The sequence below is a fragment of the Rutilus rutilus genome, assembly GCF_951802725.1.
Source record: "Rutilus rutilus genome assembly, chromosome: 4".
Taxonomy (NCBI): Eukaryota; Metazoa; Chordata; class Actinopteri; order Cypriniformes; family Leuciscidae; genus Rutilus; species Rutilus rutilus.
In genome coordinates, this window is record NC_140212.1 from 20,985,273 (window position 1) to 21,007,916 (window position 22,644).

A 22,644-nucleotide genomic window follows, 5' to 3' on the forward strand; every position below is an offset into this window, starting at 1 on the left:
TGCCATTTTTGTGGCCTTGCGACAGAAAGTCCTGAATCTAAGCAAATTTATGGTATTCCAGACTAATGTGCAGAGACAATTACCAAGAAATAAGCCCAATGGAAGATGTAAGAGTGTTTGGGAAAGCTAGGAAAGTCATTATTCGTAGAAATGGGTCATGGTGGATCAGGGTTGGTTGGTAAGATGGTATACTGTATACATGTGGAAATAAGTCAGATGATAAAGGTTTTTCCTTTGCCATTTATATTTCAGTAGATATAGATGCATTGATTGCTGTTGGGATGTTACTTAAAAATGACAGTATCATAGAAACACATGCGAGTGCAAGTGCATAGAGGATTTTTAGAGGCCCAAAGCTAAAAAAAATTGTGTTCTGCAAAATGATTTAGCCGTTTATGGTTGCCGCATGAATATAGAATTCAGCTGATGTGTGGTCACTGTCACGGTCACCAGCCTAGTCACCACCTCCTTCACTACATTTCACAGCATCCTCCTTGGCCCACACCTGCACCTCCTTCACAATCACCTGCACCTGTCAGCGATCTCCCTCATTAACTTCACCATAAAACCACTCACCTTGCATTCCCTCTTCGTCCAGTCTCGTTTATCCCGAGTGTGTGGAATGTTTGGACCCATACCTCCTGTGTCCTCTCCAGTGTTCATCCCCAGCATTTCTCTCCAGCGTCTGTGTCCTGTGCTCTCCTCTACCTTGTGTTTGCCATTTACCTGTTTGTCTGCCCGCTACTGGCTAAATAAACTCTTTCACCTGCTCTTCTGTCTCTGAGTCTCTTCCGTAACAGTCACAACTGTCCAGATATAGGAGGAAATCTGCTCATCCAATCATAATTAAGTCAGAACTATTCATATGTTAATAGAGTGCAACAGTGAACGGTGAAATGTTTTTCATTCATAAAAAAAAAAAAAAAAAAAAAAATTTTTTGTTAAAGTATTATAAGGTATGAACCAAGCCAACCACCTACGGGGTGAATCATAACATTACAAACTTTGATTTGGAGCAAAAAAGATTAGAAAATTGGAGAAAACAAAAGTTAAAAGAATGAGAACATAATGGCTTTAGTGATGGAAAGACCTACATGGAGCATTGCGAACAGCATAATCAAATAAAAAATGGAGAAATATAAACATTGAATATATATAAACCTTGATTATATTTGAATTATATATATATATATATACATATATATAATAAAAAAAAAAAAGTATTTTGAGAGGGTAGGTAGGGAGACAAAGTCAATTATGTAATTGTGGTGCTTCATTGGAGTATGAGGAGCTAAAGAGATCTTTGGCACATTTTGCTTCTTTCAACTCTCTGATTAGTGGAATTATCATTGGTAATGTAGATTTCATCACAATTTCCATCGTTAAACATGATTATTTTAAAACTAAGTTGTAATAATGATGGATAACAGCTTCAACAGAAGCAAATAGTGTCAGTTAACAGCCTCATAGCTCACAGTAGCCCTGTCTTTAAAGTTTGTTAAGTTATTGTTAAAAATCAATTTCCCTGTGGAAATAATTTAATGGAGTTTTTACTTCCGGAACCTGACTGTTGCACTCTCTAACAGTTTTACTGCTATGATTATTTTGTATTGGTACATAATGACGTATCACTACTTTATGAATATGAATATTTTTGGGGGTTTGTGTCAATTAAGTTAAAATATAAAAATGGAATCACTAAAGCCAAGACATTGCAGCCACTTCTTTAATTGTAACAGTGTGAGAATCCGCAGCATGGACTAATTCTACTACAGGAGCCTTTAGTCAATGGTATTAACAAAGGGATTCTATTGAGAAAGTGGCAGTGACAGTCAGGCAGGCGGCTCTATTTGGCACCACATACTCACACTCCTCACAGTTTCAGTCTTTTCATAATGATTTATCAGCCACCACCACAAACCTTCCCCATTTCAACGTAGCAAACAAGCCCAGGTCTAATATGCTTAGTTCAGTAGCTTAAACGGTCACGATAATTGCCATCACAGAAATCACCTGCTGTCGAAAGACTAGAATACTGAGTGCAGTAGAATGGAAAATGGCCGCCAAGGCCCAATTATTATCTTCCCTTTCATTTAGAGACCCAGCGGCAGACTTCTGTCTCCACTGAGATGGTTTCCTACTTTGGCGGTGTCACTTGTGCCTCTATTTTATGGCTTGCCTTGAGAACAGACTTGTGTGCTTTGCATATTGATGAAAACGAGACAGGTTTGGTTGAGTCAGAGGAGAGAATGTGCACATTTGATCCTTCAGACAATAAGTCCTTTTTTTGTGTAGTTCCTCCGACTTCATTTTGCACATTACACTGTTGATTGTTACAGAAACTGTTGCTATTCTGCATTTTCTTTGAGTGGATTTGTTACATTTTCCTCAGCAAGTGAGTCTCAAAATCAGTCAAAAACATTTCTAGGTCACATATCACACCAAAATGAAAAAAAATACAAGATTTTATAATTAATGTACATAATATGAATAATTATAATTTTATATATCATTAAATGTATTATATTAATATGTATATCAAAGTTATATAATTATATATTGTGCATGAACAATTAAGCACAATTATCCTTGATTTTGATTATTTTTTTTTTTGTGATTGTCATTATTTTCAGTGATTCTGGTTAAACTATCGTTACTGTAATGCTCTGATTTTAACAGTATTACAGTAAAAATAACACAGATGTTAGTATCACTATAGGGATATTGGTAACACTTTATTTTAAGGTGACATAGTTACACATTAATACATGCACTTACTATAGTAGTAACAGTACATTATGCATAATTACAAGTAACTAACCCTAAGCCAAACCCTAACCCTTACTGTAACTCTATAGTAAGTGCATGAAGTAAATTCATATTACTCAGTACTTATTTGAATTAGCATAAATTAAAGGCAGTACAAATATAACATCATATATTGTTAATACGGTAACACTTTACAATAATGTTCATTAGTTAAGATTAGTTATACCATGAACTAAGAATGAACAATACTTCTACTTTATTAATCTTAGTTAATATTAATTTCAACATGTATTAATACATTATTAAAATCAAACGTTGTATTTGTTAACATTAGATGAACAAATAATGAACAGCTGTATTTTTATGTAACAAAATGTATTGTTCATTGTAATTCATGTTAGTTAATACATTAACTAATCAACCTTATTGTAAAGTGTTACCGTTAATACTTTACCATTTACAGAACGGTATTGTTGCCCCAAAGTCTGAAAACACTACTTGTTTTTCATTGTTCTATTTTTGTTTTCAGTACAGTTGATTCTTCGACTGTAATAAATGTACTTGTAAAAGTAGTCACAATGACAAAAACAACAACAACAACAACAACAAAGTCTTAATGCTCCATTTGCTCCATTTGCTTTATATTGTTTCTGTCATTTCAATGATTTCTTTCTTATTTTCCTTTGATGGATATCATTAGGACTAAAAATGACCTAGACCTGTTTTTGAATTTGTTTCATTTATTGGTTCTATTTCTTGCTAGAAATGACACTAATGAATACCTTTTACCACTGACAACAATAATATCATTATAGTCATGTTACTCGTTCAGCAAATGTCTGCGCTTCGGCCACAAGCCATGCTGGAATGGACTTGGGACATTAGAGTTTTTCTCTTGACAAGATTTGATATTTCCAGCCCAGCACCTTTTGGCTCCACAGACCTTTGATGTGGCAGACTGCAGCGTCCCTATAGATGCCTCTGCCTAGGTCCCTTCACTGGGGCATCTCTGATCCTCCAGCTTTGGTTGCCACCTCCCTGGCTGTGATAAAGGCTTGGCTTGAATCTCCCAGGATGCACCTGGCCTTGTGTTGATAATGGCCCAAGCAGGATTTCCCAGCATGCAGCATGATCACAGCCTGAAAAGGGGGCGGGTAAAAAAAAAGCTGAGTAAACACATCTGGTCTGTCTGGCCAGGACGCAGCCTTGATGTGTCCCATCAACTTTGTCCCATGCTTTAAAGGATGGGTCTCGGCTAACCCCCCTGTGTTTGGCTCCAAAATTAGATGGGGATGATTGATTACATGCTCTTTTGAGTCCAACCAGGAGGAGAGGGGCAAGACTTATCGAATCCTTCAAGCCCATCCTTCGGACTGTCACGGATGTTTCATCAAAGTCATTTGCCGAGCCCCTTGATCTGTTTCATCAACTTAGCTCTCCAATGCCGCTGTAGAAACGATATTGCAGGAGTTACCTCTCATCGATTCTCTTTCAATCTCCTCTACCTGTATTAATCCTCAGATTGCGCTGTAGCTTTAAAGACCTCTGTAGATCTGGCAGCGAGAATGCTTCAGAGATTTTAGATGGGCCGTGTTGGCTTTCACCCTAACCAACGTTTAACATGTTTACTGTGTTTAAAAGAAAGAGAAAGAAATTATTTTACATGTGAATTTTCTTTGGGAAGTAACAACAAACCATCAATGGGTACACTGGACACTGCTTTTCGAGAGTGGAGGAGACCAGATCACTCTGTGTTCACATGGACCCTAATAATTAGCTTGTAATTGGACTAGTAGCAAAGTCGGAATAAAAAAGTCCCATCTAACCATATCAATAGCCCCTTTCCGACCGGAGGAACCTTTTCACAGTTCCTAGAACTATTGGCTAAAGTACCCGGATGTCGGCGTGTTCGCACCGCAGGAACTAGGAACGATTTTAGTTCTAGGAACTCCATTTGGAGGAACTAAGTTAGGTCCTACTTCAGAGTAGGGTCTAAACCAGCACTATAAGAACTACCCGTGACGTTAGTGTCCGCTGATTGACCGAACGCACGCGGAACACCAGCACCCGCCATTTTTAAAACAGCTATAATGTAAACACACAGATTATAGCCTAAATATTTACTCCAGAAACTAACTATACAAACATGGAAAACAGTGATAGATGGGTCTCTAAACCTTTATGCTGAAGAGAAAATCCAACGCAACTTTGAGGCGACCAAGCCAAACATGGTTATGTTTATCTGCCCAGCTAGCAACACTGGACAGCAACGACACGGCATAGGCTAATAACCTTTTTTTCATATACTGTCTACTTTCTATAACAGTTCTATCTAATAACATATTAAACAGTACTGTTAGACAGATCGCTAACTAATAAACACAGAGAATGCGAGCATTGTTTGCTCTGGCGTTCTCAGCGGCGCCAAAATAAAGGTCCGTCGCGCCGTCAAAATAAAAGTCGCCGTGGTTGCGTCACTCCCTTACCCCTCCTACCAGTTCCTATGGCCACTTGGCCAGTGCGAACGCAAACAGCAAAACCGAGTTTGGGGGAGAGTAGTTCATAGAACTGTTTAGAAGTGGACAGTTCCTATAACTAAGTTCCTGTAACTACTTGGTCGGAAAGCGGCTAATCAGAATGAATTGGCCGATTGAAATTTAATTTGGATTCAAAGGGGTGGTTTAAATCTTTTCTAATCCATTCGATGGGACATGCAAACATTTGATTGGATTGAAAACCGAAACTGGAAAGTTATGCAATGTGCAATGACGTAGAGATGGCATAATGACGTATGACGCATAGAACAAGCTCTCGTTATTGTTTATAGTGTCATAAATGACTGTCGTCTGATTCTAAAATTTTCTTTCCACTCACCGTTCACAGAGAAAGGGATAGTTCACCCAAAAATGTATATTATGTCATTAATTTCTCACCTTCATGTCGTTACAAACCGTGAGTCTTTCGTTCATCTTCAGAACACAAATGAAGATCTTTTTTCTGAAGATGAGAGCTGACAACGTCCAACCAGTCCACTTTCATCCACAGGGAAGGGGTGTTATATATATACATATCCGACTCACCTATGTTCCTCCACAGTTTTATGCATCCCTCCACCACCCCGTCTCCTTACATTTACCTGGTTACTTTCCTAACCAGAGATACAGGTGGAGTACTCTGGGTTCGGGCCAAATTCCGAGCTCGGAGCCCTCCCCTCGGACAGCACAACAAATACGCATACTTTTCTTTATCTGACTATTTGTAAGTGTTAACTTGTGAATGGCTAATCATCCCCTAATTAGGACCGGACATAGATAAATATTAAGTCTGATTTTTTAAACAAAGAAAAGAATAACAGTAGGAGGATGGTTTGTATGTGCAAACAGTGATGTTCTGTTCAAACAGTGATGTATGTCCATGCAGCGTATGCATGTCAAAAGATCAATTTCGATTTGAAGCTTGTGGCGACAAATAAACGTGCACATCTACCTATCTCTTCATTTGGCATTCAAGTAAACACTTAGGATTCATCGATCGTGATGATTTAATTCCGAATTAAACAAAAGGTGTCCATGTAAACGCAGCTAATGAAATATGTAGATACTCAATGCATTGTTGCATCTAAAAGCTGCCTCCTAAATTGCCACAAACTGTGAAATTACACATATAATTAGCCAAATGCATTTTTACAATATTTATAAATGGCAATAGCCAACAAACAAAATTATTCATGTTAACTAAATGCTTTTAAACAGGCACAATTAATTGAATCCATCTCCAAGCACTTTGTGTACAGCAGTGTTTTGAAATTATAAACGTGCTCAGTCATGTATCATTATTTCAATTAGCCGTTTTTTTCCAATCCACGTGAGAAATTTGCCAGTCGTATTATAGAGAAGTTGGTCTTCACCATGGAATAAAACTGCATTGATTGAAAGTGAAGTCTTTTTTTTTCCCCAATGTCAAAAAAACTCTCATAGACTTCCAGTAAAGCATGGCAATATGCAGCAATCTTATCAAATACGCCTTGAAAATAAAACTTCTCCAAAATGAGTAACATTACTGCATATTTAGTGTAAATAAAGCTAGTCAATCAATCAGAGTTCTTACCAGAACTCAAACAGTTCTTACCAGAAAAAAACAAGGCATTTTAGCCTATACTGCTTTAAAAGTGTAACGTAAAATGGACATTCTATGAAAACTCGTGCATTGTCCTGAACTGATTCTCAGTTGGTTTTACCAAGCTCATGACTCATCTACTATTTTGCCCTGGGAAAATGTGGCCAAAGAGATCATTATTTTATTCCATGCTGGGAGTCCCATTGCCCAGGCATAAAATGCACTTCACAGCATTAGAAAGGTGTAGACTGCAGACATAGTACACAACTTTGACTGTGCAGTGCTTCCCAGACAACAGGAACACCCATCATGTCCTTGACCCACTAAAAAATGCTTATTAGAAAAAGCATTACAGGCATCGAGGAGTAAAAATGATATATGTGTTTAGACTTTCGCTTCTGGAAGAAAACTATTGTAGTTAAAGGACAATTTTGGATCATTTCCTATTCTTAAAATGTGTAAGATTCATACTGAACTTGTGTTGTAAATCCAGTGATAATCTACTTGCCAGAGGCACTTGGTTGAATTTAGATTCTCTAAAGGACGAACAAGATCTGATATTTTTCCTCCTGCACACTTCAAAGAAAAATACAGCAAATGTCCTGACGCATTTGGTCATGAGTAATAACAGTTTGGTCTCATTATTTTCCTTGTTCGCGAATTAGGATCCGCAAACAAACTCAGCTGTGGGCAGCATTGATGCAAAATTCCCTCTTGGAATGTATTTGTGTGTGTGAATGAATTTCGCTTACCGGGGCCCATTGGGGCTCACGTCTGCGAGAGGATGTCTTATCAGAGGCACTCCAGCGAGGGCCTGACAACTTAAACTGAGGGCCACATGTTTATTGAGTAATTGAAACTGAGCAATGCGGGTATGAATTCAGCGTGCCTGTCAATCAGTTGGCTCAGGGGATGGAGTCGCTGACAGCCTGTGGCCTGACTAATGTCATACCGAAAATTACAAAATCAACAGCATGTTATCCACCGCATATAAACAGCATGCCGTGCACTTCTTTCCAATAAAGCAGCCAGCATTCTTTTATTATTCTGTTTGACTCCATTATCATCCCGCCAACATTCTGCAAAGGTTCAAGGGCAGTTTTACCTAATTTGAACTTTTCAGTCTTGTTGCTTGAAAGTTTCATTTGACACTTTAGCACATATGTCTAGGTATTTTCAGTCAAATTTGGAATCTGTACCTTAACCGAAAGCTCTAGATCCCACAAGGCAAGAAATATCTAGTGATTGACGTTAAAAGCACGTTCAGTCTTATCCGAAACAGATGACGTAAATGTTGCTATGTTTTGATTACACTGGTTGTTGTACATATTGTGGCAGTTTGGGAATTAGGGTTAGTGTTAGCTAAAAGGTAATTGCTTTATTGCCAAACTCTACCTGTCCAATAGTGTTAACACAAACCTTTTCATAGTTCCTAGAACTAATGGCGGAAGTACCTGTATTTTGACGTGTTCGCACCGCAGGAACTAGGAATGATTTTAGTTCTAGGAACTCCTTTTGGAGGAACTAATTTAGCTCCTACTTCAGAGTAGAGTCTAAACCAGCTCTACAGGAACTACCTTAGTGTATGCTGATTGGCCGAACGCACGCGAAACACCAGCACCCGCCATTTTTAAAAAAGCTGAGTAAACACACAGATTATAGCCTATATATTTACTCCAGAAACTAACTCTACGAACATGGAAAACAGTGATAGATGAGCCTCTTAACCTTTAGGCTAAGGAGAAAATCCAACGCGACTTTGAGGGGGCCAAGCCAAACATGATTATGTATTTCTGCTCAGCTAGCAAAACTAGACATTAACCACACGGCATACGCTAATACCTTTTCATATACTGTCTACTTTCTATGTATAACAGTTCTATCTAATAACGTATTACACAGGACTGTTAGACAGATCGTAAACTAATGAACATGGACAATGCAAACACTGTGAGCTCAGGCTCTGACTGTCGTTCTCAGTACCGCCAAAATAAAGGTCTTTCGCTCCGTCAAATTAAATGTCACAACAACAAGCGTGGCTTACGTCACTTCAGAGTTCCTACTGGCGGTCTGAACGCAACCAGGAAAATGTTTCTAAGGGAACCATTAGTTCTAGGGCAAACTCCATGGTGGCTAGTTCCTAGAACTTAGTTCCTATAACTACCCAGTGCAAAAGCCCCTATAGTTTCAGGTAGTTCAACCCAGAGTACTCCCGAACCCAGAGTCCTCCCCCCATTCCTGGTCGGGAAAGGAATAGTTAGAAGTGAGGAGATGTGGTGGTGGAAGGATGCTGGAAAATTATCATGGAGCAGAGGTAAGTCTGCTGTATATACAGTATACCTCTTATCTTGTTACTTGAGTTGATTAACTGAATGTGCTCCTAATGTATTAATTAGGTTAATTATCTGAAAGTGCTCCACCTGAACTTAAAACATAAAACATAATTTCATTCCTTCTGTTCAGTCCGTTGAGGTCAGACATCCCTTAGTAAAAACATGACCATACTGGAGAGCTGCTTTATTGTAGAACATATAGTTGTAATTCTAATCGAAAGTGACACTATCACTGGTTTTTCATGTTTAATACTGTAATGCTGCTGCTTCAAAGTAACCTATAGTATAATGTGCTATATGAATAAACATGAAGTGACTTGACTGGAGCGCTGAACTGCAGAGCTGGTGCAAACATATCCACTTCACTATGATCAGATGCTTTCGCTAGTTTCTCAACACTGTCATTTTTGTTTTGTGTTTATTTTGTTAAGCGTGCAGCACATATTTACATATCCGCTCTCATCAGTGTGAGCAGCTTTTTAATCCCTTTGGATCATTATTGCAGTGATTATTATGTTTCTAGCCTGTTATACGAATTGGCACCTCTGAAAGTCTTTGAAAGTCTTTGGGATGTGCTGGAGTAGACTTTACAGAGTAGATTTTACAACACACTTGCATTATCAATACAAGATCTTGACCAAAAATGAATGCACGTTTTAATGGAAATAACATCACAGCATTTATTTCCATACATTTTTGGACAATATCTTGTATTTCACAATTTGAGCCTGCTGAATCTTGACATTGTCATCCTGGAATATGGACATGATGTGTCTTCATGCATGGTTGTTTATGAAATGAAAAGCTACACACTCCATCAGTTAGGGTTAGAAAAACTGTTGCCAAACATATAACATGCTAGAAACAAAATAATCAGTGCTGTAATGACCAAATCTTAAGCATTTGTCTATTTAAATCCAAACAGCAATTATTTATTTTATTTATTTATTTATTAATTTGGCCAGGCAGTGTATTATATTACTGTAAAGAACGATTATGTAAAAAGTGCCATACAGTATAAATTTGAATTGACTATTATTATTTTGATTTTATTTTATTTTTTTAAGTAACTTATAAATACTTAATTTCATTATTTCAGTTTTCCTGTGTGTGATTTGTGTTTGGCTTTAAAAAGGGTGACTTGAAATGGACATGACTTAACTTTCTGCAGCTCAGGAGTGATTACTGGCAAGACATTTATAGTGAAGACAATTGTAAAAAAAATAAAATAAAATAAAAAAACACCTTTAGGTTGCCCTGAGGACCCATGAGCAAAAAAAAATACATTTTAAATCACATACTAGAAGATCCTGCACCAGTCAAGCAACTGACAAGGAGATGAATTGGAATGCTAACATATCTCTCTCCTGGTATTATCCTCTTTGAATTTATCTCACACTACCATTAATTAAACATTCATTTGGTCTTATCTTTGCTGTATGTGTTGCTATATTTATACATGAGTAAACAATCTGTCCCATCTATAGAGGAGATAAGGGCATGTTACCATGCACATCAATGCATTTTCTTGTTTTTCTATATTCAGATACTCTGATTTAGTCTGCATGGTGATATTGTAGCTCTTTGTCCTCAATAAATGCACCCTCATTGCTCTGTCCTTTTATTCTGTGCAGTGTTAACAGTATAGAGTATAGATTTCCTCGTATTTGCCTGCCTCAGTGTTTTTGTCCAGGGTTGTTGACATGCAGTGGAATTCCGTATTGAGAGTCCTGGTTTGGCCTTTGAATGCATGATAACACAACCTGAGACATATGGGACACAGATGCACCAACTATTCAAACAAAATGCCTTTAAACACTTGCGGGATAATTTACAAGCACAATTTAATAATTGTATTATATATGGATTATATAACCTAATACAATTAATGCAACATACTTCAATATAATTATAGTCATGTTAGGATGAAATGTAACTTCTTAACATGATTATAAGGCCGTACAGCTATATACTGTATTTATTTTTTTATTTTTTTCATAAAATTAAAATACATTTTATTACGAAATGTTTGGTGAATCGTGATTTGTTCTTAAAATCATTCTTACGCATATTTCACACACACATTTGTGCATATGCATGCTTAGTGAATGAGACCCAGTGAAATTTTCAGGTCCTGCTATACTAAATATTATGTCTTTTGAACCAAGAATGGAACTAACTGTTGTATAATTAAGTACATTTATATTAATTAGATTTGTGTGTGTGTGTGTGTGTGTGTGTGTGTGGGTGGGTGTGGGTGGTTTGGTTCAGGTACTCTATATGTGGGTATAAAATGTCTCTACAAGGATGGCTATACTAAAATCCAAAAGATTCCAATAATTTATTGGAAATTTTTTGGTTCCCATGGTTAAAACAGTTTAAAACATACTAAGTGTATTTTTATTATATATATATATATATATATATATATATATATATATATATATATATATATATATATATATATATATAAAAAATTATTATTATTATTTTATATTAATATATATATATATATATATGTTTTTTTTTATAATATAAAAATGCATACCGTTTTCTGCGATGGTTATGTTTAGGTTATGCGATGGTTATGTTTAGGGTTAGGGTATATATATATATATATATATATAGTTTGTACAGTATACAAATGATTACGCTTATGGAGAGTCCCCACAAAGGTAACAAAACCAAGTGTGTGTGCATGTGTGTCTAAAAGTCTATTTTATCATGGGCAATTAAACTTTGAAATGAAAAATGTGTAAACGTATGACAAATTCACAGGTCTGTCATTAGAAATGAATTGTAATTTGAATCCATCTACCGTGGGTTAAAATATTAAAACCAAAAAATATACCGGGACTCTGCTTGTGAGAGAACAGATCAAGCAGAAACTTTTTTCTTTAATTAGACAAACAGAGCTCACTGCATTGCTAATGAATGTTGCTTTGGTTTGGGTTAAAAAAAGACAAGCAGTAAGTGAAGTTATGGAATATAATTCCCAGACTGTAGAAATGCAAATCTATGAGTATTTGCACTTGTATTATTAGATGCATTGAGTTAACAGCTTCAAAGTTGAAGAATGATGCAACAACAAGGCCACACAAAGAAAGAAAAACTCATTTCTGTCGCAACAACTGAATAATAACCTTGAATAATACATTTAGATACTGGGACAATCTACATCTGATTTACAGATGAGCAGGAATTGTTAAAATATGTGACAGAAAATGACAACTCTTGTTTTGTTACAGGTTTATTTTTTATCATTTTGTCTTATAATGAATTTATTAGTTTTCATTTTGTCTGTGTTGGTGTATTATAATGGCGCTAACATGTTTTCAAAAGTTTTCTCTCTCCACAATATATCTCATTATTCATTTTCTCATAACTATCGCAGAAAACAAGCGTTTTTAATTCATGGCCTTCTGTCATGCTTTGCTTTTCTCTCTAATTTAGAAGAAAAGATAAACAGCCCTTCTCTAACTAACTTTTTATTGCTGAAAGCAAATAGACATACAAAAACAATCTGTATTACATTGTAGCAGAACTGAATTTCAGTTCATTTTAAGAACACAAATGTAATTTCGGTACGTTTTGATAACGATGATGTAGTCAGAAGTTGATCATGATGGCACTTCTACATGTTTCTTATTCAAATAATTCAGTATAATTAGGTTTTCTAGTGTTTTGGATTGTGTTGTACAGTATATCACCTTCGTGTTTGATGAAGAGTTTGTCTTTCATCTGAGGTTGATTGAACAACGTCAGTCTTCTTTGTCTATTTTTAAGCCAGGCAATTCGGTCTTTACACAGAAGTTATTTGAGCAGTTAATGAGCTGTCGACAGACTGAGCGTTTAAGAGGCTAATGAATATTCATCAGGCAGTGTGCAGAAGCGTGGAACACAAACACTGATTCACTCATGTATGACAGCATGAAAACTGGTGACAAATGGGATGAGAACAGGTGAGATCTTTGTCTCGTCTGTAAAATGGAAATGATGGATGTGACCAGAGGTTTGTTCTATCTCTTAACCTGCTAAACGGTTTAGCAACTGCAAGTATTTCAGTGAGATTTGAGATTTTTTTAATATATATTATTATTATCATTGCTGCTTTTTCCCGTTTTTTTCCTCCTAATTAAGCAACAGCCAATTGTATGAACAGTATTAAAGTTTGTTTCATATTTAGAATAGTGTATTTGTGAATTAAGGATGTATAGAAGCAGCTATATGCTTAATTTGTTTGAGTAAAAAGCACTGGTATGACATCTACATAACCCATTAGAACCTGAGCTGCTTAGAGCTGCTTAAAAAGCTAAAAACTGAGTTGAAAACATAGCTGAGCTGAATAAATGTGAGGAAATAAATCTGCAGGAAGCAGTTCTATTGAGGGAGAATAACATTTCTTGACTGAACATGTTTATGTTTCTGGCTTATCGTTTAAAATAACATGCACAAAAATGCTTGTAAAGCAGCAAGCTGTTTTCATTCAAATCAGTGCTGTTCCCTTGTTTCCATAGTTGAGCTTAGTTTGGGAATTGAGTGGCTTTATAGACTATTCTGTTTTCTTGGTGGTGTTCACACACACACACACACACACACACACACACACACACACACACACACACACACACACACACACACACACACAGTGATTACCTTCCCCTTGAAGTATAGTAATAGTGCTGAAGTTGTTAGGGAGCTCTGATCGGTTGGTCGTTGATCAGAATTGGCTGATAATCATCTCCTAGACTCTGTCATTTTTCAGCTTAGATGATAACATAAACCTATTTCATTCTTCAAGCATTACTCTTATGTCATCATTGGTGTGATCATTTCAATATTGTCAAGACACAATGAAAAATGTGTGCTTTAAAGTAAAGATAGCATTGGGGAACATTTGCCAAACAAACCTGATACAGAAGATAGAGAAGACACCAAGAAAAATTGGTAACACTTTGCAATATAAGGTTCATTTATTAAACAATAGTTAATGTATTAACTAACATGAACTAACTATGAGCAATACATTTGTTTCTGTGTTTTTTTTTTTTTTTTATCTTTGTTAACGTTAGTTGATAATAAAGCTATTCATTGTTTGTTCATAGTTCACAGTGCATTAACTAATGTTAACAAGATTTTAATAAAGTATTAGTAAATGTTGAAATGAACATTACCAAAGATTAACAAATGCTGTATAAGTGCAGTTCATTATTAGTTAATGTTAAGTAATGTAGTTAATTAATGTTTACTAACAAACCTTATTGTGGAGTGTTACTGAAAAATTGGTATTGGAAGATAGTACCAAATGTTTTGACACATTTCGAGAATGATACGTACGTTGTTTGAAATAAGCCATTTTGATTTATGTCGTTGGTTAATATACTTCAGTGACAAGCACTACAAGTTCAACGATAAGCACTGATAGAACTAATAAAACTGGCCCCTACATACATTTTTTATTTACTTTTATTGTACTTAAATATTAAGTAAATAATAGGGGTGTAACAATATATCGTGTCACAATATATCACAATACAAAAATACAACAATATGTATCGTGGATAGTGACAATATGTGTATGGAATAATTACATTAATAATTGCATTAATTACATTAAATTACATATTTTTATTCTGGTGTCATCGTTGTCCTGTGCATTGGGTTATCAGCCCCAAGCCACCTTGTTAACCTTTTACCATATGTCTTGGAGTATCGCAATAATATCATATCGTGAGTTCAGTATTGTGATATGTATCGAATCGTGACATGAGGGTATCGTTACACCTCTAGTAAATACTAAATATGTACAAGCAATGGAGGCCAGCTAGTGATTTTGCCAAGTAAGACTTGTTCCTGAATTAACATATTTTGTTGATCCTGGAACATCATTTCTGTCCAAAAATGTAGTCCTAATTCTATCCAAACCACTAAACCTAACCCTACCTGTTATCCCTAAAATAAGAGGGAAATGATAGGTGAATAACACTGATGTAGAAGCACCTTACCCTGGTTGTAAGCATGAACTTGACATAAACTGTAAACTTGTTCCTCAAATCTGATTGGTTGATTGGAATATTGTTCCAGGATCAACAAAGACATTGATTTAGAAACATGGTGTACTCAAGAGGCGCACTACACTGTAAAAAGTGAACAGTTGGATCAACTTAAAAAAATGACTTCAATTGGTAACACCTAAAGAAATTAAGTTTTCTCAACTTAAATATCACGTTTTTCACGATAAAACGTGATAATTTAAGTTGAGAAAACTTAATTTCTTTAGGTGTTACCAATTGAAGTCATTTTTTTAAGTTGATCCAACTGTTCACTTTTTACAGTGTAGCAACTGATGTCGGAGGCTGCAGTCTTAAGACTGTGTGTTCCTTGTCAGCGCGCCCGCCTCCCATGCTGGAAACGCTGGTTCAGATCCTGCTTGGAGCAGTACGAGTAGAACCGGAGGGGTTACATACACATTTAATGAATAATGCAAAAAATAATTACAATAATACAATTCATACCCAATTCAACTGTCACTATATGTTGCTTCTAGGCAACAAACATGTTTTGCAATTGCTTATAACATACTGTCGAAATAAATTATGTAGTGCAATGCAGCGCCAGGCAAGTGTTTTTTTGCTAGTTTCAGCCTGATGCAATTATCATTTTCACATCCTGCGCCATTTTGTTTAAAGAGCAAATACATTTGCGCCCATCTGTGCGCCCATGGGCGTGCTGGTCTGAAAACGAGGTGTGTTCAGGCGCATTGTTGGCGCGTTGCTATTTTGAGGCAACTGAAATAGACCAACTGAAACCTGGTCTAAAGTCAATGGCGCAGTATTTTTTTTGTTATTTAAAAGGGCCCATTAGTAATATGCGCCTATAGGCGGGTTCACAACGCGTGTTCACTCTGCTTATTACAAACACACGTGCAGCAGCACACAAACATGCCAAATATTAAAAATAAAAGGATTACAATGTAAAAGATTATTATTGTGTACATAAAGATATAGTGGAATCCGGCTTAGATTGTCTGCTTGTGTGCTTTAACCTCGCACATGAGCAGATCTGTTTCTTCGCTAGAGAAGCGTTCAGTTTTTCCGCTTGCAAATTCGGCCATGTAAATAGCGAATCCGCCATGGCGCGAGCGCAACTTGCTTTTAAAGGGAATTGGAGATGAGACTCTAATTGGTTTATTGCACGTTACGCCCAAAACACACCCATTACTCATTAAGAGAATAGGGACAACCCTTTTAAACCATGCACCGGGTGTGCCGACCATTTTTCCCGTCGTTAAACTAGCAAAAGTGGATTCGGACACGACCTAAGTGCAATTGTGCCGTGCACTTTAGACCATGTGCTTAGATCATTAAAATAGGGCCCTATAGACACTTTAAAATGTATGTTGCAAGTTTACTCACTAAAAAATTTAATGGGTGAAAAATCAATAAAACACATTTTTCTCAGGGCAGTTCTACAGAGAAACATACAGTGCACCATGCCAGAAAGAGATTTTTAAAAGTGCCAGCATTGTGAGTAAACAGCCTCTTAAATTCAGCTCTCATCTTTGTGGACATCTCAGACCCTTTGACCACTATCAAGTAGTTCCCAAAGGCACGCTTGTGCTGAAACAGCAGGAGCGTGTCAATATAAGTGACAGGTGCTCTTTGAGTAACGCGACCAAGGACTGTTCATTGGCAATGTGTATGTCATCATCATCCTTAAGGTGATGCACCTGCTCTGCTTGCCTCGTGCAGCCATTCGTGGACAGATCTCCTTTAATTGCCATCCAGCTGATTGATGGATCACAATGGGAGAGTGTGTTACAGGCGCTGCGGAGAAATTAAAAACGGACGCCCCCATTGTAAACACTGGCAAATGCTGATAATTGGCTTCAAATTAGCTGTGCAGACAGCAGTATTGACAACACTGAGATTTTGATGCATCAGTGTTGTGAAAAAATACGCAGAATGCAACTCTACCAACTTGCTAATGTTTTTTTTTTTTCTTACTTCTCACTCTATATTTGTAGTTTAGGTTTCCCATTTATGTTGTAAATCACGACCATAAAGTTGAGTTCATGCTGAGTTCCACTTCGTTCCCTAAAAGTAACTTCATATTTTTGAGTGTGAAGAGAAGAGTATAGGCAAGTTTTGGTGTAAACTACCATGTCCTAATTGTGTTTTGCGTAATGGACCAGGGCTGCGTTTCCCAAAAAGCATTGTAAGCCTAAGTTGATCGTAGAACAATTGCCACCAATGGTCTCTACGATTAACTTGGGCTTACGATGCTTTTGGGAAACACAGACCAGGCTGTCGCAATGATGCGTTCCTGAACTGGCCTGTCAATCATCTCATCACAGTCAATGTCTTCATATACACACTCCACATTTCGGTTCATTTACACTACAATTCTTCAATATTTGTGAACTGTTTCCCAAGCCAGGATATAGATGTTCATTATTTAAATGCATTGTTGCATCATGCCGTCAGAACCAAACTTGCTGATTTATATTTTTACTTTTGGGGACTACAGTCACATATTTATGTGAAATTATTATTACAGTTTGTAATTGCAGTAATATGTACTGCTACATTTTGTCTTATTGTTGAGAAAATTCATGCATGCACAGATGGAGACAAATTTTAGAACACCTTTTTTTTTTCTCCTAATTTTTTGCATCTGCAGTAATCAAAAGGCATTAATATGGTAAAGTATAAGTGTTTCTTTGTGTTTGAGAAATTGTGAAAGCAAGGAGAAAGATCTGTTTAGACTGCACACAATTGACTTGAGTGTTGACAATTTATGAGTGTTTTTTTATGTACGCCTTAATAGTGATTATTTGTTATTTGGGAAGTGTTGATACTTTTGCGTGTCTAGACCAACAAGTTGTATTAGTATATTGTATTTAAGCCTTTATTTTCATATTTGTACTGTATTTTATTTGTATTTGTGATGTGTGTGATTGTATTGTGTATATGTGAGCCTTTCAACCTAAGACAAATTTCTAATCGAACATATATATATATATATATACACACACACACACACACACACATATATATATGAGCCATAGGCCTAGAAACACCTTAGACTGTTGGACAGTCTATCACAGGGCTAATAGAAAAAGACTGACACATTTACACTTACATTTATGGGCAGTTTTAAAAATCTCTAATTCACCTGACCAGCATGTCTTTAGGCTGTGAGTGAAACCAAAGTAGGCTGGAGGAAAACATGGCGATCACATTCAAACGCCACTGAAAGGCTTCCAGAGTCAGCGAAATCAGGGACTTTCTTGCTGTGAGGGTGTGTGAGTAATTATAGATATCATATATATATATATATATATATATATATATATATATATATATATATATATTCATTTTCTTTAGCTGTGATGAATGGGGACATGCTTATTGCAAATTATTCAGATGTGGGAAAAATGCCTTAAAAGATCATTTGTAGCCTATTGCACACTAAATAGAGCCAAAATGTGTACTACATGTATCATTTTCATTAACTGTGTGTATGTATATATATATATATATATATATATATATATATATATATATATATATATATATATATAAAACACTGTGTTATCAAAAGTTCACATGTTCTAATTTGTTACACTGTTTATTTAAATGTAAGTTATGTTATTTTTTTTTTATTATTATTATTATTCTATGTATTCCAAGCTTTGGCAATATTGTATTGTTTACAGTCATGCGATTAAAGCAATTTTGAATTGAATATATATATGTGGGTGCCGATTATACTAAACATAATGCAATTTTTACAATGGCAACAATGCGAGGTATATCCTGCTAAATATTATTAGTAAGTCATGGGGACACACAGTACACGAACGGGACATTTTTCCGAGATTGACCAAACCGATGCCCTCAAAAGACTCTATTAGCCATGCAACTTCAAGTTTAATTTCATGGTATCTTTAAACTGTGCGGTGCACAACATTTCTGAAAGCTTAACACACAAAGGAGGACACAATCAGAAAGAATGAACTTAAGACTTAAACTCTGACGTCAAGACTACAGGAACATGCGCTGTGACGCATCCACCGGCGAGCGCTTCTCAAACGCGAGTGTGTGTGTGTGAGGACTGAGGAGGCGATGTATGCGTCACAGCGGAGAGAAAGTGCGCTCGTTAAGAGAAGAATCAAACCTCAGTAACTGCACAGACGGAAGAGGAGATACACACTCGGCATATCACCAAACACTACACATGCGTCGCCTTTGGGACATTTTTAAACGATCGTTCGAATGAATGCCGGAATTAAAAAAGCTGACTTGCGTCTCATGATACACAGACAAGGACCAGTCGACAAGAGAAGAGAAGAGTGACAGTTCTAGCGATCAGTGCAGTTCTCCAAGTGCGTAAAACAGAGATGTTGGAGAGGACGGACGCGCATTACTCGACTTAGATCCACGCAACAGCTACAGATGAACTGGGAAATTCTAAATTTTTGCAATGGGCGGTGAAAGCTCCACAATATCAAATATATTATTTTTCTAAAGTTGGCATCTATTGAAAAAAAAAGAACAGATTCCTTTTTTTTCTGACTCTGTGAGAGAAAAGCGCGGCAAAGGTGTCGGTTGTTGTATGGCAATAGAATGGAGATGTGGTGTGGATGCTGAAGGCTGTCAGGATGCTGATGCTGAGAGTTGCGTGGGCTCTAGCGGGAGCGGCAATCTGCTGTTTTCTCATCATTCTCATCCACTCTCGCTTCATACGAGACGGTAAATGTGTGTTCATTATTAATATGCCGCATGTTTTATTAATCGTAAACCCGCACCTGTAGGGTCACTTTAGTCTGTTTGCCTGGCGATTTGTAAGAGGAATATTGCAGGATTAATGTATGTATGTGTTGTTGTGACCATGCGCAGTCATATCCATATGGATATAGTGGATGCGTTTACTGAAGAAAGTATAATAATAATAATAATAATAATAATTGCATTCTGTTTTGGACCCAGTGGCTAATATTTGTCCGATGATATTAATGCAAAACTGACTTTTCTCTTATTTGATTGATGTTTTTTTTTTTGTTTTTTTTTTTTTTTTTTTTTTTCGTCTTTTTTTTTTATGATCTCATCTTCAAAAGTGGTAGAATGTGATAAGGATCGCATCAGATGGTGCTGTTTTATGAGTTAAGCGATTTATAGTAATGTTTTTCAATAGATGGCACTACAGTCTATCTTAAGGGTAAAGCTGAGGTCAAAAAGTGAATATTTTCTCCCAGATATATCTTCTGCGGATCTAAATTAAACTTTTGGCTTGCATGTTAAGTTAATTATAAAGTATCATAATGCCAGAAAGTAATGCTTCATATTGTGTCACAAATAAGTAACAATGCAGTACTGTATGTATTTGTGGTTACCTCTAAAGAGTATTAAACACACGATAGCACATGAAATTGGGTGTTAACTATATGTTTCAATGAATTAAACATTTTCTCAGATAATCTAAAATTATACTTCATGTGGTAACATTTCAGTTCACATCAAAAATATTATACATTTACATTAGGTTGCACCAACAAAAGTCATTTTTAACATTCAGACAGACTGAAATAGCTTCTTTATAATATAATATAATATAATATAATATAATATAATATAATATAATATAATATAATATAGTCAAGTCAAGTCAAGTATATTTGTATAGCGCTTTTCACAATACAGATTGTATCAAAGCAGCTTCACAGTATTAAATTAAAATAATACAACAAGGTTTGTTTCTAGTGGAATTTATTGATTGATAAAATCAGATTAAATATCCCCAGAATATCCCCATATATATCCCCAATATAATATAATATAATATAATATAATATAATATAATATAATATAATATACCCTTTTGATATGCCTTATAATATATGAATATGTAAATAATATTGTAAAGTAGGCCAAAATATATTAGAAATTATATATAAAGTATTAAAGTATTATAACGTTACAATTGCTCACAAGAACTGATTATAAGATGAAATATAAGACATTTTGAAAGCATCAATGATTTAAGAGTTATTTTATATAAAGAGGCTTAAAGTAAAGTGTTAAACTGAAGAATTTTCTCTGTGTACTAGATCTAGGTTTAACAACATGTCATTTATTACCCTTGCATTATTTACATTTTTGATGGCCCAATACAAAGCAGAGCAGTTTAAAATAAAACTGCTTTATGCTGCATGCTGTTGAAGGGGTAACGTGTCAACATGAATGCTGAAAGGTGAGAAATGGGAGCCATACAGACAAGTCAGCTAGATACTGCTGCTTCACCTTTTCCACCCTGACACAGTAGATATAGGATGTCCTTTTCAAGAGACATCTATCCTGGCTTCTGCATGTGCCTTAAGGGAAGACAAGAGCGGTTTGTTTATAGATGAGACAGAAGTTCAGCTGGTTTCTCTGCTTAGCTGTGGGGATTGGAGCGTGTTTTCAACCTGTCCTTGTATTCCTGATGTAAATATAAAGATCAGTCTGAGAGGAAAGACGCATTTTGGTGAAGCAAAAGTTAACCGTCCTTATAATAATAATAACAAAAGAGACAAATAAATTACTTTGCAAAAAAAAAAAAAAAAAAATCGAACAAAAAGTAATACATTTTTGAAAACTTTACATGAGATAATCATGTCATTTTGTTTTTTTTTTACATCAAAGCAGGAACACACATGCACAAACCAAATAAGCTGCCTTAATGTTATGCTTGTATACTTTGAAGGGTACATGCCGATCGAATTTTGCTGAAACCGCTTATGACCTCAACTCAATTCAAGAACAGTGTGTTATGACCTTGCAGTGAATGGTGTACTATTGTGCATGAAAAAAACACACATGTATTGACATGATGGCATATATGAAGAAAACAAACTCTGCCTTTTTCTGGTATTGCTGCTGTTTTGTGAAATAAGAACTTACGTATTCTTAAAGGAATAGTTCTGTCGCATTCCAGAACCAATGGCAAATGACTCAAATGAGTAAAGGAGACACAGAGGTAAGAGTGCATTTGCTTTGGCTGCAAGGTTGTTGCTCAGACTATAAGGCGAGGTAATTTATACTAAGAGGCACTGAATAAACTCCACTGACCACAGAAATAATGCAGATGAGCTCAGGGAGTCATTTATTGGACAGTCCTTTGAAATAAAGTTGAAGTGGTTCTCAAAGGCACTGTTTTTTTGTTTGTTTTTTTGAGAAAATCCTTGAAATGAGCACCAACAGCTTCAGTATCGATGTTGCATTGTGTATCACAGTGGTGGACAGGAATTTGTGGTATGTCTTATGAGAAATATGACAATTATGGACATAAAATATACAATTGTTCTCGGATTGGTAATTCACTCAGACTCATCTAGTTAATTAACTATACTTTTATAGTCAATAGTATACATTTTATGCAATAT

The 22,644-nt window shown here is 35.9% G+C and overlaps 1 protein-coding gene across 3 annotated transcripts in view; it reads left to right on the plus strand.

The window, feature by feature from the left end:
* Positions 1–22,644, plus strand: part of tafa5a (TAFA chemokine like family member 5a) — a 138,909-nt gene that overhangs the window by 25,254 nt on the left and 91,011 nt on the right. Inside the window, exon 1 of one of the 3 annotated variants that reach the window (XM_084408208.1) lies at positions 19,413–19,975. The exons of 1 other annotated variant lie outside the window; for it this stretch is intronic. In XM_084408208.1, coding sequence (XP_084264334.1) covers positions 19,867–19,975 — 109 coding nt within the window. In that variant the 5' untranslated portion in view covers positions 19,413–19,866. Of the gene's footprint in view, positions 1–19,412; positions 19,982–22,644 lie in introns of those variants that run through there. One more of the 3 variants, XM_084408207.1, reaches the window with a different exon arrangement.